This window comes from Lutjanus erythropterus, chromosome 20, assembly GCF_056507025.1.
Source record: "Lutjanus erythropterus isolate fLutEry1 chromosome 20, fLutEry1.hap2, whole genome shotgun sequence".
In the NCBI taxonomy this organism is placed as follows: Eukaryota; Metazoa; Chordata; class Actinopteri; order Lutjaniformes; family Lutjanidae; genus Lutjanus; species Lutjanus erythropterus.
Window position 1 is genome coordinate 9,286,879 of NC_139336.1, and position 25,161 is coordinate 9,312,039.

Consider the following 25,161-nt stretch of genomic DNA (forward strand, 5'->3'; position numbering starts at 1 on the left):
AAAGTTATTTATTTATTTATTTATTGAGAGTTTAGCGATCAAAAACTCTGCCTGCTTTATCTGGACAGTGTGGGTGCGGTTTGAGCAGATCAGCTATCACCAGGCTCTGATTCAGATGTTGCTTCATGCTGATTGGTGCAGAAGTGTGTGACATCAGCAATCTATCATGTGAAAGTTTGCCAGTAAAGAGTTTGTTTATATAGGACCCTGTCACTCATAGTAAGAAGCTGACTGATGAAATAGGTTTTTAGGGACTTTAAAGGGACAGTATGGATTATTTGAAAGGAAGTTGTATGAGGTAATTATCAATAGTTAGTGTGATGGTGGTGAGCACGTCTCCAGTTTGGAGAAGCAGGGAGGAGCACCAGCACAGAAGCTAAGCAGCGTGCGGTAAAATGTATTTTAGCCACTTTAAAAAAAAGTCCACATAAAAAGTTTAGGTGTGTGCTATATTTAAAATATTTTACGCTTTACTTTACTGTCAGATGACCTTCTCTGACAGGAAACCATCGTTATATAAGCTAAATACCACACCTTCCAATCTAACCAAACTCCATAGGCAAAGTCAGCAGTTTCACCTCACAGAACACAGAAGCTTTTGGTCAACTACTGCCTCAATCTTATTTTTTAAACAATATTTTTATTGGGTTTTGCACATATTTTACACAGACAAACAGTCACAATACCTCATATATTTAAAGAAAGAGAAATAAATAAATAACAACAAACAAACAAACAAGCATGCAAACAAAAACACCATGGATTAAAAAAAGGACTAAACAGAGGCAATAAGAACATAAATAAACTCTACACACAGCTATTTCATTCTGATTCTGATGTCCAAGAAACTTCAATAAAGGTTCTCACACTTTTTCAAATTCTCCTGCCCTTCCTCTGGTTATATAAGTCAGTCTTTCTAATACAACACAAAATGCCATCTCTCAGAGGTATATCCATTTTCCTCCAAGATAGAGCTATCATCCTCCTGGCCTGCAGGAGTCCAAAGTCAATTAAAGTTATCTGTTTTGAACTAACAATGAAGTCTTTGGATATATCCCCAGCACACACAATTTTGCTTGGCGAGGTACCTTCATTCCACCAATCTAAGATATAGTCTCAGCAACTGTTTTGTAATATTCTTGTAATACTGGACGCTCCCATACACAGTCAGTCTCCTTTCCTCCTTACGACCATTTGTGTTGTTCGTTCTTACAATGATTGATTGTTTTTGAGCTTGAAATCATTCCTTTCCAGTGCCTTAATCATTGTGTGACTTGTGTTTTACATGGATTTTTTAGGGGTGCACTGATACCAATACTGGACTTTGGCGACTGTGCATTAAATTCCATGTCAAGTCCGCATAAAAACTGAGACAACCTCACACAGTGCACCTGTAGACCGCAGCCAACCGCTGTCCAGTAAGTCCCAGCTGGCATAAAGTAGCTGAACGCCTCGGCTAATTAATCTGAAGACAGAGAAAAAAAAACAGAGCTGTCTGTAGTCCTCTTTTCTTTGTAATAAGCTACTACAACTTCTCTTTGTTAATCTTCACCAAAATGACCCGACAGCGCACACGGCACGACTCTCATACCTGTCCCCCTAAACAATGGCAGGTAGGAACTAATTAGCTCTTAGACAAGAGGGACATGAAGAAGAAACTTAAATACCACACATGTAAATCTGTAATTAAAGTACTAGTTGAAGTGCTGTAAATGATAATGAAGTAATTATCATATATAACACCATTTGTAACAGTAAACTCAATTCTGCAAGTCCATAATAATGTTGTATAATTATTATACTGAAATATATCATGTACACAGTGAACTGCACAGCTTAGTAAGAAACACAAAATCAGTAAAGTAAAATGTAATGTGTACAGGAACTGTAATGGCATTATTAAGTACTCATATCGGTACTTGCTTGCTCGGCCACAAAATACTTATTTCTCCATGGAGTTCAGTGACTTTGGATAGTGATATTGTGCTTATTAAACAACAGTTTCCTATTGGAAAAAAGCTAATGTCAAGGTAAAGCTATGAAGTTATTCTAAATATAGCATACACTTAAACTGATATTGTTAATGTGGCTTAAGTGTCTTTTCTCTGCATGTCTTGACTGGGGGTGGGCCAACCAGCATCTACTGTACTGGAGACATATACCAGACACAGCCCTACTTAAAAAATTCTGAACTATCCCTTTACAGTAGAGAGTTCTGCTTTGCTTCCTGCTTGTCCAGTTCTTAATATTGAGTTTCTACTGTTTATTCCCAGTCAAGACTCTCTCCTGTCACTTAAACCAAAGGTGGAGACTCAAGTCAAAACGTGACGTAACTAACCAGAGGATAAATGAAACAGCACAAACAGATACAACACCAGATTTACTCTAAATCAAACCAAAATACAAAATCAAACGTATACAGCCTAATAAACTACAGATGAAATGGTATGAAAATTTTATATCATGATTACAGTGACCAAAATTGTCACGGTTCTAATTATTATTGTGTTTTTTTTGTTGAAATGTTCAAATAACCAGATACACACCCTGAAGTCTTTTCACCAGCTTTTATACTGAAAAACTCTCAATGATTTGAAACGGCATCACGTCCTTTGCAATGTCAGTGTTTTGACTGATGCAAAACAAACCCACGTTGCTGCTGCGCCTGCATCTGGGAGACTGTTGCTAACTTTTTTTTTTATCAAGTTTCTTAAAGCGGGAAATCAAACACAATTAAAGATGAAAAAACACCCCAGATATATTGAAATCTACCAGCTCTCACCTTCAATAAACCTTTCCCATCTTCCCCTGTTTCTTTTTAAAGGTCATCATTTCTTTTAGTAATATATCCCTCCAGAATAAAGCAACAGTTAATAAATATTCAAAAATGATTCATCCTCAAGGAATGAACATGAGCAGACTTTTCCCAAGCAAAGTAATTAAATTAATAATATAACTTGTTTGTCTTTGAAACCTTACCTAATACCACAAACAGCAAATCTGTTTGGAAGCACAACTTCAATGAATTACACATCCTTTGAAACTCCCTCCAAAAGGCAGAAACAACATGACAGTGCCAGAAAAGATACAGATGACTCAAACTCCACGAAATGGAAACAACATTCATCTGGCTTGGCGATACCCCAAGTTTTTAAATTTTCCTATGAGACAAAAAAAAATAACCTTTAACTGAGGGATTCTCGTAAATCTCACTTTTTAGTTGAAGTGATCTGACATCCTCTTCATGACCAAAAGAAAAAGTGAACTCGTGAGGTGAAAGGTCTTCACCTCCCTACTTTGAATCAATTCCACAGACGATCACGTTGCAGGAGCTTTAGGGAAAAGGTGCACTTGGCAGTGAAGACAGCCGACAGATGATACCTCAGATTATCAGATTGAAGTGTAGTCAGCAGAAAACAGACGGCTGCATGCCAAACATTCGGCTGAGGAATTGCAAATAATTGCACTAGAATAAGTTAATGGAAAGGAATATATAATGTTATAAATAATGGATTTTTCTGTACATTTCTTATTACGCTCACTAGAGCACGGCTGTTATATCAGCTTCAGCAGTTTCCACTGCTTTCTTGCAGAACATAATAAAGATTATTCCGAATGATTTAGTTGTTTTATGGGCAGCATTTAAGTATATTTGATCTTTTACTTGATTCAAGTTGTTCTATTTGTCTTTTATTATTTTAAGTTATTTATAATTATTCACTGACCTGCCCAGAAGATAATTTAGTTTCATAAAATTGTCTTATGAAAAATAAATGAGAGTCTTATTTTGAGTTTACTGAAGTCTCGTCTGTTTCTACTAACCCCCCCCTTAGGAGAAAAAAGGAGCAAAACAGAAGAAAAGCACCTAATCCTTTGCTGAGTTTATAGGTGTCTCCCCTTGACGACTGTTTGGAGCATCAAGACCTTAATTTGACCACTGAGACAAAATTTAAGACCTCAGTTGAGACAAGAGTTTACTTTTAGATCTGTCAAGTTCTGATTATTTAAGGCAAATTTAAGATGAGAGCAGTGAGACAAAAAGGAACATTTTAGAATTAGTCTCGGGCTGAGATGAGACAAAGGCTGTTTCTCTAATCCTCAGTGTTATTTTTTTTGATAGAAGCTAAATAAATGTAATCTTAGTCTGTTTGCTGATGTATTTATAATGACTATGATTTTATGACAGGAAATACAATGTTTTGGACTTTGACTTGACTTTATGGCCAAGACTTGAGACGTATTTGTAATTTGCAAACAGTACCTTTGCCCCATCGCTGCTTTTAACCCCTGACGTGCTCTCTTTTCCGTATATGACTCTGATATACTTCATGGATTAAATCAACAAAAAAGATAGTGGCTTTCATCTGGATTTGCCTGCCTGCTTTATGATTCACAGAAAAGATACCTAATGTTTGTACTCGGCGCGCAGAGATGCGATACCTGCACAGTGGAAACCTCTTTATTTTTCCTTTTTTCTCTCCCCTTTTCAATCTGTCCTATTTTCTCTTAAGTGCACATCAAACTGAGCCACGCTGAGGGTTTCTATTGTGATGGGAAGCTTGTGTTGAATTTGAATTTGAAAATGGGCTTTTCTGAGCAAGCCACGGAAAAATAAAATGTACACTAACAGGGGGCATACGAAATATTGTAAGCGCCTCGTGGAGAAGAGCTTAAGCTCTGAAGTAACTAAATCACAATAACAATTACTGCTGCAGAGGTGGGTTACAGCAGGTTGAATGCCAACGAGCGGCATTTTTCTGTTGCAAGGGGCGGCTGGCAATCAGCTCTGATGTGTGCTTTCAAAGCATGTCACTAACAAGAGCTCCTAAGAGCTGGTGTTAAAAAAAAAAAAAAACTACAGGAACATCTTTACTACATCAAGAAGAATAGTCTCAAAAGTCTCAATAAAATAACACTGGCATGGAGGCAGTGTGTGTTAGAGGTTGAAATATTCAAAATATTGTGGACATAAGGGTAAAGTTTATTGGGGAAAAAGTCCAGGTCTTCATTTGTTAACTTCAAGTCTTTGACAGCGCTGAATTTCATCATTATGTAAGTCAAATATAGCCGTTTCCCCTCCAACCAAACTCTATAGGAGAAATCAGAAATTTGACCTTGCAGAAAATGGGAGTTGCTGGTCTAGACTGGTTATTGTGTGATTTCAGTGTTTTAAAAGGATAGTTTAGATTCACTGAAGTCACACAATAGCACACACTAACTAACCAATCGCAGCTTCAGTAGACAGCAACTCATGTACTCTGTGAGGTAAAATTGCCAATTTTGCCTATGGAGTCTGGTTGGTTTGGAGAAAGCGACATATGGCGTCTGTAATGGCAATATCCCATCAGAAAAGGCTGTCTTGCAACAAAAAAAAAGCAGTGAAAATAGTCTAAACATAGTGCAAACTGTTTTTTGTTTTTTTTTTAGGTGGACCTTTTTTAAGTGTCTAAAATATATTTTCCTGCTGACCCTGTCCACAGCAGTTCATTGCTTAGCTCGTACTCTTCACTACTTTACCAAACTGGGGGCGTGTCCACTGGCATCCGCTGTAGGCAATACACTTAATTTTTTTTATTAATAATTGCCTCATACAACCCCAACTCAAATAAACCAAACTATCCCTTTAACCTTGGTGAGACAGATCTTTTACTGCAGAGGCCTAATGATTAAATATTTAAGCTCTAAGTCCAATTCTCAAGTCAGGTCTGTATGTACGGAGCTAAGTCTAAAGTAAATCTTGACTCACAGCCAGGTCCAAGTCTAAAATCTTCAGTTTTGTGATTTAAGGCCCAAATACATGATGTGTGAGAGCACAGATAAAGCCTTGTTTGCAGTCTGCATCAGACTGTCAAACAGAGCTGAAAGGGTTAGTCAGCTGATTGATTAGGTAATCCACAGAACAGTAATAGACAATTATCTTTGACAACTGTTTAAATAATTTTCATGCAAAAGAAAACATATTCTGGTTTCAGCTTGTCAAAAGGGAAGATTTGGCTCTTTTCTTTCTCTTATGTAATTATAAACTGAATATCAGCAGGTATAGGTCAGTTGGTCGGACAAAACTAGCAACCTGAAGACCTCAGTCCTGGCCTTTTCATGATTTTTCTGATATTTTATAGACCAAATGATAAATAGATTACACATGAATCAGTAATAGTTTGTTGCAGCCTTACCGTTAAAGTCAGTTCTGAGGTGTGTATTATCTGCTGAATTGCTCTGGTGGAAACTGTAATTATTGTCAAATGTCTTTTGGGACATCCAAATCACTATAAGGGCCTTTAAACACACAGCATGTAATTTATGATGTCTCTCAATCAAAACAATAAAAAAAGACAGCATTTGATGATGTTGTTTAACAGAACAGTGAGCAAAGGCCAATGAATAATCGTGCTCCATGTTTCTTCATTGTGCACTGTGTACTAACTAATTATCTTTTATAACGTGACAATGCTGTGGTTAAAGGAATAATGTGCAGGTAAAAAAAAATGCAACAAGACATGAAATGGATTTATTCTGTTTGTGTTTTTGAAACTTTCTATTGTGAGTCTAACAATCTTTGGAGTGTTTGTGTAAAGAGCACCACTTCTCTCTTTTGCATTGCTTTGTTTATCCCTTTCAGGTCACAGCACATTAAAAATTTGACTTTTTTCCCTTTTACTCTCACTCTGGTCAGAGGTTAATGTCTAATTAACTTGGCTTGCAGATACAAACAGCCTTGAAACCAACTTAACACACTGAACAAACATCCTGCGTCTCAAAGTCCCTAAAGAATACAGTACCTCTAGCAGTCTAAATCAATGCCTGGCACATTATGTTTTTGAGCATCGCCACAAACAATCACGGAGCATGGCGGTGCTCTTGAAAGAAATGGAGTTTGATAGGAAAACAAATACGTAGGAGCCTTTTTATCTTTTGGTTTCAAGTGTGGTGGATTAAGAGGAGGCAGAACTGCTGATAAATCTGTTACTGTGGCTCGGTCATGATTAATCAGCTGGTCCCCATTTCTCTCCATGTGTAGATTAAAACGGCAACAACACAGAATTTCAACCGCACGCCTGTCACTGACATTTCTATTTCTGTCAGCTGATAAATCTGCATGAGACAGGGCACTTTCTTTTGTGAGCCACAGGCTCGTTTATTATGGCTTTAAACATTTTCTAGAGTGCTGTGCTGTCACTGTGCTTATGTTTATGCATGTCCTCCATGTCAGAGGAAGGAAGAATATGTCTGGAGACCATCTGTGTTGCCAGGGCCGAGAGTTTCACCTGCGCAGGCCGCTTTGTTTAGCAGCGCCGAGTTGTTGGTTCAGATTTAATGACAGAAAATGTCCCGCAGCTTAACGAGATTTTTTCTTTTTTTTGCTTCTCATCTTTCCTCTTGCTGTGTTTTTGCCAAACATTCCCCGCACTCCTAGAAATAAGGTTTCCAAAACAGTGGTGCCTGAAGGGCTGAAGTTTTACCCAGAACCACTGGCTTCTGCAAAAACCTTTTTTTTTTTTTTTTTGGAGAGAGGGTTTGTCAAATGGTTATCATAAGACTAAGGGTTCCATTTCATCGGTAGAACCATTTTAGAAGAAAGAGTTCTTCAAGGATTATTGAAATTCTTTAAGAGCTTTTTTGCCAAGGGTTTGTCAACATTTTTTGTGCCATAATTTAAAATGGCTCTTGTTAGAACCCCCCTCAATGTTCTAGATAAAACCCCTTGAATATAAAAAGGTTCTCTATAGGACCCTCTAGATGGGTTCTTGATAAATCCCTTGAAATATAAAAAGGTTCTTGGTGGAACCCCTGGATGGGTTCTAAATTAAACCCTTGGAATATAAAAAGTTTCTCTGCACAATCCCCTGATTGTGTTCTAGATAAATCCCTCGGTATATAAAATATTTTGCATGGAACCCCCTCAGTGTGTTCTAAACAAAACCCTTATAATATAAAAAGATTCTCCGTAGAACCCCTGGGTAGGTTCTAGATTAAACCCTTGGAATATAAAAGGTTCTCTTTGGGGTGTTTTCAATAAAACCTTTGGAATGTAACAACATTCTCTGTAGAACTCCCTCTGTGTGTTCCTGAGAAAACCTTTGAGATCTAAACAGGGTTTTTGGTAGAACCATTGTGTAGGTTCTACATAAAACCCTTGGAATATAAATAAGTTCTTGTTAGAACCTCCTGGTGGGTTCTAGATTAAGCCCTTGGAATATAAAAAGGTTTGTGGGATAACCTCTGGGTTGGTTCTTGTTGTAACCTTTAGAAGGTTAAAAGGTTCTCGATAGAGCCTCCAGAGTTGGTTCTGGGTGGAACACAATAGAGGGGTTCTCTGTAGAACTGTGGCTGCAACCATTCACAGATGGTTCAGTATATAACCCTTTATGTTGGGTTCTAGGTAAAACTCTAAAAGGTTTCCAAGTGGAACCTTATGAAAGGTTCTAACAGGGCCCAAAAAAGGCTTCTCCTGTAGGGACAAGCTGAAGAACCCTTTATAATTCTAGTGAGAACCTTTATTTGTAAGAGTGTGCACTCTTTTTTTCTTCATAACAGATTTTTTTCATATCATTGTTCCACTTTATTGCTTTGCCATTTTGCCAGACACACAAATAAGTTTTACCTTGTTAGAACAGTAAAGCCATAAACAACATTTTTATTCATCTGTAGCTGTCTGTGTTTGGATTGCCAGTGCAGAGCAGAACTGTCTGGTTTTATTTCTTTAATCAGCGACATGATGAACGCCATTACAGGGTATTCAATCCTTATCATCTCTATTCTTGTGTCAACAAGAGGCAGTCAAAGAAGAATGAGGAGAAGATGCCGAGCATCTGTTCATTATGTGGCAAACAGGGGAAGAGTCGCCGCTGCTTAGTCATGGCAACAGGCAGTCTTAATTCATGCATGTGTGTCTGTGTGTGTGCTGCTCTTTCGTGCTCGCCCACAGTGTGAAGATGAGAAGCAGCACAGTCATAATGATGAAGTTTTTACCTTGGCTCGCCTGGCGCAGTCTCAGCAAACACTCGACGGCTAATTCAAATGTAATGAGTTCAGGATAAACTCTCTGTTGGGCTGCTTTGCATGAAGCCACGCGGGTGAAGGGCAAGGGACAGGAGTCTGTTGATGTTCCAACAGACAGCGATCAGCAGACGAGGCGCAGTTCTGAGGATTTCTTTTGACTTTCACTTTGATTTTGTGGAAAATCTGTGTACGCCGCGCTGTTTGCTGAAGCATGGGAGTGTGTTGGAACAAGCGCTGCAGCTGTTGACAGCCTGCGTAATTGTTTTTCACCGGTTCAGACTTTGCCCCTGCCATGAAAATGAAAAAAGCCCATAAAAGCCTTATGGATATGGCCTGCGCCTCTGCTGCTGGGACGAGGGCGTGCTTACTGTTCATACTGTGGAAGTGTACAGATCACTGACGATGACAAAGACAGGATTCATTTGACCATACAGATCCATTCAAGTCAAGCTTGTAATTTATAATGGACTTTTTTTATCGTGTATACAGACGGATATAAACATACATGTAACTGTAAATAGAACCCAGGGTTCAGCATCAATCATGGTTCGATGGCTTGTGGCTACAGAAAGTTCCTCTGTGGCACCAGATATTCCATGTAGGTGGCCCCCTGTGGCTACCAATTTCACCCACATCCTGCAAGCTTTCGGCAACATAACATAATGCAGTTCTACAAACCTTGTGATTCCTTTACACCATAACATTAGGCTATAAACAAACAACACCATGGTTGTGTGACTCAGTGTTGCCCCCACCAGGTGTCTCGGTGTGATGAAGTTTGTCTGTGATAACCACTGTAGTCTAATTTACCCACTTCTTACCAGCTACCTTTTTAAAGGTGCATATTTAATGACATATTTTATGTACAACAAAACATGACAATCTCTTCAGCTTGTGTTAACCTCAGAAAAATAACGAAAAGCCCATTCAAAAAGTGTTCAAGACGAGGGAACCGCAAACTCACTTCCGTATTTTAGGACTCATTCCTGCAGTACTCTATGTATGGATGATCTTTCTACGATTGTCATTGCTCCTATGCAATATGAAACTTCAGTAATTCCCTCTGTGTTTTGTCTAGTTAACTAGCTAACAAAGTTAGCGAATGTGCTAAAAGAGTTAGTGTTACAAGAGACCTGTTCTTCCTTGTTTCCCAACTTCTGATTAGATGAGAAATGACAAAGCTTTAGACACGTAATGCTATGCACGCAAACAAAAGACAATACTTTTTTAAGCCTTACTTGCTATTAAGTGTGCACTACAAACAGGCATTTTGATAATCGCCTCAGTCCAATCTTTTCGTCTTGTTGTGTTTAACCATAGTTGTCTTTGACTTTCTGGCTGGCAGTGGCAGCTTGTTTGTGATAAAATTTGGAGCCAATAGTCCTTCAATTGTGGCACCTAACAACACAGAAAATTGACATTGACAAAAAGGTACTACTGCAAAATTCACTTTAAGAGATGCCACTGTGTCCTGAATTCAAACACTTGCTTCAATCACTATACATTACTGTAAGTGTAAAGTATAAAGCACTGTTTATTGGTTTTTGTTTGGCTGTACATGTAGATGTGATGCCATTCATGTTTTATTATTTTATGATAAGTTCTCTTTTCCTGCACTGCATCACGTCTTCTCGATGTTGCAATGTTTTATATTGCACTGTCAAGGACAGATTCCTGTGATGATGGCCAATAAAGTTGTGTTATACTCTTAGTGCCAATGTTGACGTTGCGCTTTGTGGCAGGTAGCATTCAAGAAATTAATGTATGTTAAATTTTACAACAGCCAGAAATGATACAAGCCGTACGCTGTCAATCAAATTTTCAATTTCAATAAGAGAACTCTTCACACACGGTGAGTTATTTTTTACCACAAGGTTTTGTGCCTTTTCTTGTTTTATGAGCTGTCATTGGAGCTGGTGTACCTCTGCCAAAAGTTTTTCACTTCTCTCCTGCTGAGCAGCTCCGTCATTTGTGTTGCTGCTTTCCACTAAGGAACAAAAGTAGTCTATCAGCAACACAATCAAGACTTTAACAACTGGCAATGTGAAGTATAGCCCATTTCTTCAGTATGCTGAGTTATTTTCCACCTGTACATTGACAGTGCTGGCAAGTTCATTTACTGAAGTACTTCACACTTGCAGTTGACTACATTTCAGATGGATATGTTATACTTTTTACTTTAGTACATTTATAACTAAAGTTTCTACATAGATTCAGAGAGGTTTTTAAATGCAAAACATGATCTTATATATTTTAAATAGCAATATTGGTACTTTAACTTAAAGTGAGACTATCCATCCATCCATTCATCCATCTTCAACCGCTTATCTGAAATGAGGTCATGGAGGTAACAGTTCAAGGAGGGGACCCCGACCCCTATCCCTGGCTACATTAGCCAGCTCTCACTGAGGGATCCCGAGATGTTCCCAGGCCAGGGTGGAGATATTATGCCTCCACCTAGTCCTCGGTCTGCCCTGTGGCCTCCTCTCTTGGGAGGTGACCAGATGCCCGAACCACCTCAACTGGCTCCTTTCTATGCAAAGGAGCGGTGGTTCTACGCCAAGTCCCTCACAGATGACTGAGTTTCTCACCCTATCCCTAAGGGAGATGCCAGCCATCCTCCTGAGAAAACCCATTCTTGTTTTTGATCTCGTTCTTTTGGTCATGAGCAGGAATGAAGATTGATCAGTAGATCGAGAGCTTTGCCTTTTGGCTAACGCAATACCGCTCCTGCTGCTTCGATTCTCCAACCCATCCCACTCTCCATCGTCCCCCTCACTCGAGAACAAGACCCCTAGATACTTGAACTCCCTCACTTGGGGTAAGGACTCATTCCCTTCTCGGAGTTGACAGTCCACTGGACACTACGTAACTTTTGAAAGAATCGATAGCACAATCTGAAATTGAATTCATAAATAATAAAACACAATGTTAATATCTAACATTTCTATGTTAAAATGTCTGAAAACATGTGTTGGCCAATGCTAGCTTGTTGCTAGTACGTCCAGGAAAACATGGAATACATTGGATACATCAGAGAGTTAGGAAGGAAGTTGGAGATAACAACTCCCATCATCCCACGCCACTTTACTTTAACAACATTAGTGGGAGAGGGACTCTTTGCAGCATAACGTACATATTGTTCATTTAATTTAATGCACTGCTGCTGCAGCATTAGTTGGTCTGGTCACAGCAGACGTTTGAGATTAAATGGTAGACAATTATTAGATGATGCTAAATGCAAAACTACTGTTAAGCATTTAGCTAAAATGCTAAGCTATAAACCTTTCTCGTAGCAGCCATTTTGACATGAAACAGTGGGGTAAACACAGGTGTTACCAGTGACACTAATTAAAGTCCTGTTTCTTTTAGTGTAGCAGAGACTTTCCAGTGAGGCAACATGCACATTAGCAGCACCCTGACTCTCTTTGACCTGAACCTTAATTACTATCATTGATAACATGTGTTTACACAACTATAGCTGCTGTGACCAAGTTTTATAGCTTAGTATTTTAGCAAAAAGCTTAACAGTAACATTGTGTGTATTCCTGATATCATTTGTAGCTGCAATGGTCGCTGTTCAGCACGAGTTCTAGTCTCATTTTAAGTGAAGAATAATTGTTTCTCCACTGTGCAGGTGTGAATGAAACATATTCAGCGCACAGTTTTAGTCTTGTATGCACAGAACAGAGAGACTTTTCCAGCTCTTATCTGGCACACTTCCTGATGTTTGCCTTTGTGAGTGTGTCGACATGTTAACTCGAGCATGCCGCAGTTGTCGGTGGCGTTGCCACCAAAAATTAGCCATTCCTCTTGGTGTGCTGCAATTAACTTAGCTTAATGAGATGTTGTTATAGATGTGGGCTCAAGCAAGCGAGGCTGGACTGGTGTGTGTGGATGTACATGCAGAACTGATGTCAGCCCATTTCCCTTCAAATCTGACCCTACCCAGCAGCAGCTCACTGTGAGGCTGCCTGTGTGATATCAGGACAAATATATAGACAAGAAGACCTTGTAACAGCGTGTGTGATGTTTATCAATTTAGAGAGCAGTTTCGCACAGTGGCTGGCAGAGGAGACAAAAGTATACCAATTCTGTACTGAAGTAGAAGTACAGAGACCTGTGTAAAAAAGACTGGTAACTGGATTCAACTTCTTTTATCAAGTAAAAGTGAAATAGTTCAGGCTCTGCAATGTACTTAAAGTAAAAAGCAGCCCTCTGAGGGACATATCTACACACTGTTTTGTGCAAAACCAAACTTGTTACTTTGTTGTTTTCATCTTGTTACATATTTGACATCATTTTTGTCTTGTTATGTCTTTGCTGTTTTCGTCTCTTTACGTCCTTTATGTAGTTTTCACCTTGTTACGTCTTTTAACGCTGGTTTAGTCTCACTATGTTTTCGCACGTCATTCTTGTCTCGTTACGTCTTGGACACCATTCTTGTCTTGCATTTAAGGCCATTTTCACCTTGTTACACCTTTTTATCATTTGAGCCTTGTTTTGTACTCCCACGTACTTTTAGTCTTAAGTATTTTACAGTGTTTGCATCTTTTACTTCGTTTGAGTCTTCTTATGTCTTTTCATGTCGTTTCTGTCTTCTTACATCTTTTCCGTCATTTTTGTCCTGTTCCATCTTTTATATCATTTGAGTCTTGTTACATTCTCTCGCGTCGTTTTAGTCTTGTTACGTCTTTTACGTTGGTTTCGTCTCGTTATGTGTTTTACATCTTATTACAAATGGTCTTTTCTGTGTGTTATCGTCTCATCCCTCTAGGGTGAAATTCCTCTCAAATAAATTAAAACTAAAGTAACAAGCTTATGTTGAAAGTACAGATATGGTTGTGTTAAAATGTAGTGAGTAAAAGTAAAAAGTTGTCAGAAAAATAAACTCTGAAGTTAAGTACAGATACCTGAAAAATCTGTTAAAGTGCAGTCAATAAGTATTTGTAGATTATTATGTTATTTCCCATCTTTGGCAGCTGGTGGCTTCAATGACAGGAGGTTATTGATGGTAAAAATGGTAGAGTGTGTGTGTGTGTGTGTGTGTGTGTGTGTGTGTGTGTGTGTGTGTGTGTGTGTGTGTGTGTGAGTCTTAAATCTGACCTGTCATGTTGATTTCCTTACTCTGGTTTGACACATTTGATAAAATGGAAGCGGGGGTCGTTTTGACCGGATTGAATCCTTTGCTGTATCCTGACATTAACTCGCACTCCTTGATGCCTTCCTGTAGCCCGCGCTGCCATCAGCTCAGCTTATCTCCGTCCTTGAGTGCTGAGTCTCCTGGCTGCTCCAGCCAAACGTCTTCATTGATGTGTTCTAAATAAAACACTTAGATGTCGCTCCGCACGTGACTCTCTAAAGATTTATGTGACATTTATGACATTTACTTTCAGAAAAGGATATAGGGCCAGGGAGTTTTCTGGCAGCGGAGGCAGCTCTGCCCATTTGTGTAATGATATGGGATGAATTCCAGTTATTGGAAAGCTGTATAAAAATCTGAGCGCTCCTCTCCCCCCTGTCTGTAAAATTATGACAGAAGCGGCAGCTCTGCTGTGGCCTTTTTAGTTTGGAAATCTGTCACAGATGGCTGTCTCCATGCATGCAGCCAAGGAAGTAATGCGATTGTGACAATTGTGTCTGTTTTGCCAACAGATTGAACATGCTGCAGGTTGTATGAGTGACAGATATGGGGTCAGCGAGATCAAATTTGCAGACTTTCACTGTGGTGGCTGCTTTTTGCCTGTTGCGTAAGTATCTCTACTTTGTTTAATTTAAAAGATATTTTGCATCCCACTGTCTTTTAAACTAACCTTTTCCATGATATGTTGCATCGTAATCATTCATTTTATAAACTGAAAGTTATTTTGTCATTTTGCTTCTGACAAACCCAACAGTGACCACTGAAGGTGCAAGGCCGGAAGTGCGTGGAAAGGTTGGAGGTGTGGTGGAACTGGAGTGTAGTTTTCCTCCATCAGGCCCAGCTGCTTTGTCCCCCGCGTTCTTGCATGTGGTGGAATGGGTTCGACAAGGACTCGACATCCCCGTCCTGATCAAATTTGGATCCCACACGCCTCGCGTCCATCCACAATATGAAGGTGAGCATCAATGGAATCCTGTAATGCTATATGTGTCTTTGCTGCCATTGAGGCAGTATAATGCAGTATTATACATGCCTGCTTTACATGAAAACTATAATTCTATTTTTAACCTGGGCTTTGTATTATATTGCTTGATGACTTTTGCTTATTATTATTATTATGAAACAATGTATTTTTTATCATTTCACACACCCAATTGTGCTGCTAGTGTTCATGTTATGCTGAAAGAAGGTGAAGAGGAGTTTAATTTTAACACTTTAACTTGCAAGTAGAATCTAATTGACACATTTGCAAGACTGAGATTATCAGCAAATTTTGACTTATCATAGATATATCTGTTTTGGCAAATGTGTTGGCTGGCAAGAAACAACATATCTCAGTCACAGTTGTTTAATAATCCAATTTAAGGGATTGTTTTCATATATTTAGTGTGGTAGAATAAACAAAATTAATAAAAATATATAGGGCTGTCAGTTGCTTGGTTCTCATATTGCCTCACTGTTCTACCTATTTGCCCGGGTGTTCCACAGGGCTCTGTGCTTGATCCACTTCTTTTCACTGTTTTTCCAAATAATTCGTGCTCATTTTCAGCAGTATGTTTTACTGATATGTGGAATTTTGCACGGGCTTATTTGCAAGTGTTCAGGTGTTTAAATAAAAGGTTGTCTATATGTATGAATTAAACACACCACAGAGTGCAGAGCTACCAGGAGCTACTGGAGCGCTAAAAAAACATGCCATAAACTTATCTTAGCCATGGTGACATGGCTCTATCAATGGCAGCGTTGGTCAGTCTTGTAGATTGGTCTCAACTGAAATATTTCAAAAACAATTAGAGACATTCATGGTCACCTGTGGATTAATCCTGCGGATTTTGGTGACATATTTGGTGGACATTCTGGACCAGAATTGGAAATTCAATTTCAAAAGATGTCTCATGACATGGTGTTGTCATTTTATGATTTATTACAGTAAATATATTACAGATTCCTCTGTAAACATCCAAAATGATTTGAGGCCATTATTATTGTTGTGAAAGTAAAACTAAGTTTCTCACATTAATTGAAAAAATAGGCTTATTTGCCATCACACATGTGATTTCAGGCCATGGATCATTGGTCATTTTGATGCAGGTCTTACTGCAGTCTGTCTGTTTGAGAGAGGTGTGCTTTAGTAAGTTTTTGGCTAATTTAGATTTTATTGTAACTCAAAAATGAGAGTGAACCTGAGACAATCAATCACCATTATAACAGCAATCAGGTCTGTAAGGTCCAGGCTGAAAATAATTAGAACGAGGATTGTTAAGACATGCTTCAGTCCCAGTTTCTGCCACTCAGAGAGTGTAACCAGTATCTGGGTCTCAGAGTATATTCTCTACCACACCTTTACGGCCTTTCAAACCAGCCACAGAGGGAGCTTCTTTTTAAAGGAGCTGAAACTCTCACATTGCATCATCATCTATTGTTCAATTTCTGCCCACAGCTCCGTGAACAAAGACGGTCTGTGGGGAGAAAGATCCTCAATGGACCAAGAATACCTGTATGTAGCTCCTGTTATCCTTTAAAGTCACAAACAATGGGACTAGTGTGGACAAAAGGAAAGCATGTCTGGGTGGCTCAGCTCTTCCTTTTGTCAGAGTCGTTTTTTTCTTTTCCATAGAGCTGCCTGAAGAGAAATCCAACCTATCGACCTTTGCAAAGACTATTTTGAATTTCTGTTTGAGCACTATGTGAACTTTTGACTAAGATGCAGTTTTAGAAAGAAACTACCCGAGCAGGCATGATGATACCACTTCAAAGAGTGAAATGAATTCTTACTGTTTAACATTCAGTTGGAAGCAGGTAGCAGACAGCTAACTACCACTTGTCATTTATTTCGGCATCTTCAATACCACCAGAAAGCAGATATCAAGGTTTCATATGACAATGAAATAATTCGATTTAACCTCTTAAACCCTACTTACCCGCTGTTGCGTCAGTCATTACGAATTCATGCAGCGCAGCTAAACATTGTTCAAACCCTCAGAATTTCATTTAGTATTCTAGTGGTGATCCCGAAGTTTCCAAAGAGACCAGACATGTCAGGCTGAATTTTCTGAAATGTGTATAAAATGAACCACAAAACATCTAGAATATTTCCATTTGGTTTAGCTTCAGATATCTATAAAACCACCCAGTGTGAACATTACATAGCTTCAATGAGGAGCTGAAAGAAGCTGATCTCTCTCAGACAGTGTGCGATGAGTGGGTTTCCCCTCAACTTTAGAGCTCCTTAAAGGGAAATAAAGTTGGGATAAAATGGACCTTTATGGACCTTTTGTCAATCCCATATCATCAAAATCTTTGTTTTTTTGTAACTATATTCAGAAAAAAGCAATTAAAGGGCAGCACTTTGGGAACTTAAGGACTTTTTTTTTTTTTTTTTATCAAACAATGAATCAGTCTGACTTTTACCACGTGGTGTTCCACTGTTTACTGGACACTAAGAGTAGAACTAACTGCTGAAAAGTTACATAAATATGAATTCTGATATCGATATATTGGTCAAAATTCTGTATTCTTCATACAGTGTGGTTATCAAACACTTGAGACAAAGATATTTTACAGTTTGACAATAAACTTTATTGTCCAAAATGACATCAGAGCACTGAAACGGTAAACTTATACTGGTATTTTTAATAATTATAAATGACTATTTTAAAAAAGCACACACAAATATAAGAATCAGAAATGCTACATATTAAGCTAAATAAAAACAATCTGCATTATGTTCTGTAAAAGAAAAAAAAAGTTCTCATATTGGTGCATATCAGACAACATATATGCAGATATCAATATGGATCAGTGTAGTTGTGAAAGGCCAATATATTTGTATGCTGTTTAAGAGGGCAGAAACACTATGGTGTCTGCAGTGATCCAGTGTTGATTTTCTCCCATTAAAAGACCAAAACCAACAATGCAACAGTCTGTCTCTAAATAGTTCCCTATCCTGCCTGCGGCTCTCAGCCTGAAGCCCCTATTGAAGATATAAATGTTTAAAAACTGCTAACAAATATGTTTAATCTCCTAAAACTGCTGGGCACTGTAGATTTTATCAAACATTACTTAAACAGGATGTAATAGTGCGTTTGCTGGGGACTATTTTCTGCTGCAGAAAGATGCATGGTGAGTATTTAGAGCACTGGGGTGATGTGCACAGGATTGACTTAAAATAAACTGCAGTATCCATTTTCATCTTAATGAAGAAACATGTCACCCAGGATGACTCAGAAACACATTTTTTTCCTCATTTTTGAACAAAAACTGAGCTCTGTGACACAGAAGCCCTGTTCTGAACTGGCTGTTGTGCCCTTGAAAGAAAGTAAGCTAAAAGATTTCTCCCACTCCTACAAATATCTAAACGCATAATACAGTGCAAGTATTAATACATGTGTGGTTTAAAGTTCACCAGGATATTGTTGCATATAGTTATAGCTAACCATGAAAGTACACAGAGTTAGGACTTTCTGGGAGATTTGACAGGTTCGATGCCACAAAAGGAGTGAACAAAGCATGAAATGGAAAGGGAATGAGACAATTCTGAGTATGTTTTGTAAACTTGAAACCTTTTTCACTAAGTAAGCTGAGCCCAATCCGTACACAGCACTGAGTAATATTCAATTTCCATTCAACAGTAATGTTGATGATGATCCTGAATTTAAGTCTGGAAGGATGCAGTAATTTTGATATCGATGCATCCGGGCACCCTATTTTTTTTTTCCTGGTAATGCCACATTGTGAACAACAAATCCATGTTGAAGTCATAAAAATAAACAAAAGAAACCTTGCTGTCAAAAAAAAACTTTACTTACATCTGTGAATATATCTCTCCGGCACCAAAGAGGAAGTATCACACCGGGTGGTTGCTTTGGAAGCAGCTGAAAATGTGTTATGATTATGTTATGCTATCAGCCGAGTCTGTCCTTGTGTTTAATGTTTAGTGTATTTAAAAAAAAAATCATTTAAATTTATCTTTGTGAATGCTCCTGTAATATCAGACTTTAAATGCTTAAAGTTTCGGGGGTGTTGAAACTTATTCAGATTAATTTTAATAACTTTTAGCTCGTTTAGAGATTTAGAGTTTTACTCCCACTCTAAAACGAATTAATCAGACAGCATTTTGTTGTCAAACATTCATGGTTGATTGTATGTTCTGTCTTCATACAATGTAATAATCATTTGTTGTGGTTTTTCTGCCCTACATTGTAGTCACAAGTGGCCTCGCCCTAAAATTGACTTAATTCCAGGCCTGTTGTTTGTAGGATTCATTCATTGTTGGTTTTGGGATTTGCTCCCAATAAGAACAGTATAGAATATTGCCGGTCTTATCCTTTAGGCCACTGCAGTCTTTGGCATTATAGATTCATTGGTTGTTCTGACACACAGTAAAGAGTAATCATTGCATTAAGGTGCCTGTTTGTCGAAGGATCAGAACCTGCATTCAGCTGAGCCAAAGCCTTTTTCATTTGAGTCGAACGCCACTCCCTCACCCAACCCGAGGAGGAAATACGATACAGACATTTACATAGCAATAAAGTCAGGGTGAACCTTGGCTGATGAATTATCGTAAGTGGGAGCAGGGCAGGCTTTAATTCCAGCCCGGCCTCATAAAAGACAGTAGCCTTTTGTCGCTGACTCTGAAGACGATCCTTCAACGTACGCTGATGTCACACTTCATTACACTGGATGTTAGTTTGAGAAGAAGCAGGACAGTATACTCTTAGTAAAAAAAACAAATCCTAAAGTTTGCCTAGTCTTGGGCCGATGAATTACACTTCCTGCTCACTTCACAGAAAAGCACCTTGTTTAAAAGGACAGGTATGCTAATCACATACCTCTCAAGTGACAAACAGAAAGCTGCCGTTCTTAACGGCTACAAAAGGTTTGAAAAAGATTCTTTGTCCAATCTGATGCTGAGCTCCAGCTTTCTCACAGGTACTGGCTGGTGTGGGAGTAACAGGTGCAGCATGGGAAAGTAACGCTTTAGAGATGCAACGAGCAGTGTGGATTTCACCTCCTCGGGCCGTGAATGTTCTCCGATGTCTGGACAGTTTGGCTGCAGGATCCAGAGTCCAACTGTTGTTTAGCTGTTTAACTGCGATTGTTACGGTTAAACCAAGTGTTTCACTCTGCTGAGGCTCAGTTTCCTTCACCATTATTTCTTCTTTGTCAGAGACGGTAATTATTTAATGTGGGGGTTGTTTGATGTACTTACCCAACCAAACTCCATAGGCAAAAGCAGCAATTTTAACTCACAGAACATGAGAGTTGTCGGTCTTGTTCTGTTATTTTGTTTATGTTGTTGTGTGACTTCCATGACTCTGAGCTGTCCTTTCAAACCACGCAAGTCACACAATAAGTGAAACAAACTAACAGATCAAGAAAGCAGTAGACCAGTTACTCTTGGGTTCTGCGTGGTAAAATGACAGATGGAGTTTGGCTGGTTTGGAGAGAGCAATATCCGGCTTCTATAACAGCAGTTCATTCATTCATAACAGCAGTTTCCCATCGGTAAAGGCAGTCTGACGGCAAAGTATAATGGTGAAAATATTCTATATACAGCGTACACTTAAAGTGATATCGATATTGCCGCTGCTCAGTGAAAACATCTCCAGAATGTCATCTTTTCAGGAGCTAAGAAAAACAGCCATGTTTTCAGCTTTGTGGCGGTGCATTTTTTCAGATGATGCAGCGGCTTTGTAAATAACTTTGGTTTTAGAAACAGGAGAATTCTCTCAACTCAGACAGAAACACTCCCTCTTACTGTTTTCACAGTACAGTGACACTATATAACGCGGGCCTTTTTTTTAACTGTGTAAATTACATTTTGCCGTTGACCCTGCCCATAGCAGTGCACTGTTTCGCTTCCATGCTTTTGCCCTTCTTTGCTTCTCCAAACTTGCCGGTTGTGCCTCTGACTATCGCTACCTGCCCCATGCAGATCCACTTCAAATAATCCAAACTACCCCTTTAAAAGGATAAAAATTGACCTCTCCTGATTGCGGGTCATCTCTTCCATCAATATTCTTTCTGTCTGACCATGCGTGGAGCTTCACAAAGTGTGAGATACATTAGATTTCCTTCAGATTGCTCCCTGGAGAGTGTTAAGAGCTAAAAGGGTTTAAATGTATTTGTTGTAATAGAGCAGTAAAGATCAAAGGATTAGAGTCTGCTCTGTGAGGAGGACAGAGAGTCCCTCAGCACCCACATACAGCCGCTGACTCTATAAAAAATACAGCTGTATAAATACACTGGTTGCGAGCTCTTCCCATGTTAATCTCATCACAATCATCCGGAGCAGAGTGTGTGCAGGCGTAACACATTACACTCAGCTAACATGGCTAATATGCTTCCCTTTCCCGCGTGGACAAACATGAGAGTTTGCACTGGGATTACTCATGTTCGTTAGAGCAGCGAGTAGTCCTGCTTCTGACGGCGAGACGGCCCTCAATTCAAATTTCAAACCATCACACAGTGGAGCTTAATAGAGCGACAAGCGGCGCGGAGTGAAACCTTATCTGCTTCTCCCCCCCCTCTTAACCGAAACCTCAATGGCTCAGCGCGGCGTGCCAAGAGCTGACGACATCTCTGGGAGACGATGTGGGCCTCCTGCCCGCGGATATCACATTTTTGGGGACATAAACGTCCGTGTCACGCAAAATGGTATTGAATTTAAATAATTTTTCACACTGTACAGAGCCCCGTCCAGCCAAACAAGACACTTTCCCCGATGATTCCCCAAAAGACTTCATTTAAAATCTTCATTTCCAGAATGTTACATATCCATTTTCGGAGAAAGAAAATCAATATCTCTAAGGCATCCGTCACTCTGAATAAAAGGGGGAGAAAAAAAAAACAGTCCATGGCCTTTTAAAGTGCTCCTTTTGTCAGTAAAGATCCTGACTTATAGTGAGCTTTATTAAGCACCTTGAACGTGTAACCATTTCACAAAAATAGTTGATTTGATGTGTTGTTCAAAGCACAGATCACCTCATGATTGTCAGTGCTTTACATAAAACGGAACAAAAAAAACAAAATGGAGTAAGATCTGTTAAACGCAGCACCAGTGAAGCAGTGGAAACATAAAAATCAAAGCTGTGCAGAATTTAAAACAAACTGAATCAGACGTAACATTTTTGCTGAATTTATTAAAAAGCCGATAGATTAAAAGTGAGTTTAAAAATGTGTTTTCCAATGATTTTTTTGTGAAGGATCTCAGTCCAAAATGCTTATTGATTCATCTCAAATGACTTCACACGGAGGTTTTTAATTAGTATTTTAGCTGAGTGCAGATAATTTTTTATTTCTCCTTTTTGAAAGCAGTTGTCTGGTGAAAGATGATGGCCCCTGCGCACAATGATCTATTTTGGTCTAAAGGCAGCAGACTTTTCAACCTTTTCATCTTACATTTCTTGACGGAGCTGAATGGTTTAGTGTTTCTGCGTCACCTGAGAGTGCATTGAAGGAAGGTGCCTTTGGGGGACTTCAGTTGGAAACAGTTTGGCAAATAAATGCATTGGGGGGGGGGGGGGGGGGGGGGCATTGTGTGTTTGTGACTGTGAGCGTATCGATGTGGGTGTGTCAGTGCTTGTGTGCATGAAATGAACTGATAGGGGACATTGTTTAGCTTTGGCCGGTTCAAAAAATCAGCTCTATGGCTGATTTAATGGAGTGAGCAGGGGTGGGGGGGAGGAGGGGGGAGGTTGATGGATGAGCAGGGCAGAGAACATGAGGAGGGGGGTAGTGTTGTTGGTGGGGGTGGGGCTTCTACCTGTTGTCAGTGTCATTTTCAGTCCCCGCTGTAGCGCTCTTATGTGGTTACCTGCATCATGAGCGATTTAGTCTCTGAGTGATTTCTCATTAATTTGAGGCAAATTTGTAGCAGCACGTCTGTGAGGAAGCCTAATGACTCAATGCTGGAGAAAAAAATACTCGGGGAGGTTTAAGTTTTACATTTATTTGATAGTGTGGATTATTTGAAGTTACGCTGTATGAGATATGTATCATAGTCAGTGTGTTACCTACAGTAGATGGCGATCGACGTGCCTCCAATTTGGAGAAGCAGAGAGGAGCACCAGCCACTTGAAAAGGTCCACAAAGGGCCACAGGCAAAATCAAGAATTTTAGGTCGCAGAACACAGGAATTGCTGGCCTTCTGCTGCCTTAATCAGTCAGTTTGTTTGTGTTGTTTGTGTGAATTCAGTGAATCCGAATGATCCTTTAACAACACTGAAATCACACAGTAATACAAACTAACTTACTGTTTGAGGCAATGGTCGACCAGCAACTCCCTTGTTAAATTGCTCATTTTGCCCATGGAGTCTGGTTGGTTCGGATAGAGCAATATTTGGCTTAACAGCGTTTTCCTGTTGGAAAAGGGCTGTGTGATAGCATAGTAAAGCAGTGGAAATCTTCTAAATATAGCATACGCTTAAATAGATATTGTTTTTTTTTTAGGTGGGGCTTTTTTTAGTGGCCAAAATGTGTGTTGATGCTGTCCTTGTCCACAGCAGTGCATTGCTTTGCTTTCTAAATCTGATATCCTGCTGCTTCATCGAACTAGGGTTTTGTTGACTGCCAGTGACTGTAGGTAATACACTGACTATCAATAAGTACCTCATACAACCCCACTTTAAATAATCATAACTGACCCTGTAAACTCTCAACACAATAATGAGTAGTCTTCCAGAGCTGCTGTAACACATACAAATGCTGTACACTATATGCTGAAAGTTTGTGGATATGTGCCGTATTTGATTGGTGAACACAAAACCATAAGCATTAACCGCTGGCGCACAATAGGTGGTCAGGTAGAGTTGAGGTCAGGGCTGTGTGCGGGCCAGTCAAACTCTTCCACACCAGAGAAAATCATTCCTTTCCGGGCCTGGCTTTGTGCACAGGGGCTCTCGCCACAAAGCTGGAAGCAAACTGTTGTCTGAAATATTGTGTGTTGTAGCATTAAGATTTCTATTGATTGGAACTAAGGGGCCCGACAGCCAAAAGTAATTTGGCTGAACAAATCTTTACAAGAGTGCAAATGGTATTAGAAAGTAAGCAATACATTGATAAATTGAATTAGACAAATAAATCAATAAAAATACAATAGTAGTTAGTAAAACAGTTAGCGGTGCGTTACAATAAATCAGTAAAGTCTAACAAAAACAACATGCATGAATGGAATTCCCCATTCTGTCTTTAATTATAAACTAAACTGCTACTTATCCAGTATTTGCTGAAGGTATACTGTGCAGGGTTTTCCTATTTCTTTTTTTTTATTTTTTATTTTTTATTTTATTTCCCTAAAAACCAGTGTAGACTCATAATAATAAGCCCCGTCAATCATCACTTATGACCCAGTAGAAGTGTGTGGTGGTGTCTGTATCTTCAGAGAAGCTGCACTCTGCCTGTATTTTCTCATTTTCTAATCATTTTGCTATTTTCAGGAAGGTTCTGGGTGTCTGCCTTTTTGTAGTGGTGTGTAGCCCCCAGCCAATAACAATGCACGGGTCGTGACGTCGGGACTCCCTGCTATAAAAATGTAGCGATCAACGGTTACATCAATGTCTCTGTCTCTGCTCTCTCTTTTCTCTGAGAGCTACAGACAGAGATAAACACACAGACATACACATGGGCAGAGGAGATAGCAACAGGATGAGGGTTCACCTCAGCTGCGTTCACAAAATATCCGTCATTGTTCAGAGGTGTGGCCATTAGGGGTGTGAAATATCGTGTCGTTCACTATAATAACATTTTGTATGATAGAGAGAGTGACAGCTGCAGACAGAGATACACACACAGGTAGAGCAGACTGAGGATCGCTGCGGCTGCATTCACTCAGAGCGCAACTGCTGTAAAACAATCAGAAAATTAAGTTTATTTTGTTCTTACAAATGGCAGTCCCTCACTTCCATCACTCTGTGGCTCACTCAACCCTCGCTGCTCTCCTTCTTTCATTCGTTGAGATGGGGAGGCAGACCTAACTGTGAATGGTGCGCTTACAAACAGCGACCGACAAATCCTGC

General features: G+C 39.4%; 1 protein-coding gene across 1 annotated transcript in view; it reads left to right on the top strand.

Annotated features, from left to right (window-relative positions):
- igsf9a (immunoglobulin superfamily, member 9a) overlaps positions 1-25,161 on the top strand; it is an 85,194-nt gene that overhangs the window by 3,030 nt on the left and 57,003 nt on the right. The window contains exons 2-3 of the mRNA XM_084746255.1: positions 14,656-14,750; positions 14,898-15,098. Of these exons, the coding sequence (XP_084602381.1) occupies positions 14,690-14,750; positions 14,898-15,098 (262 nt within the window). The 5' untranslated portion in view covers positions 14,656-14,689. The remainder of the gene's footprint in view (positions 1-14,655; positions 14,751-14,897; positions 15,099-25,161) is intronic.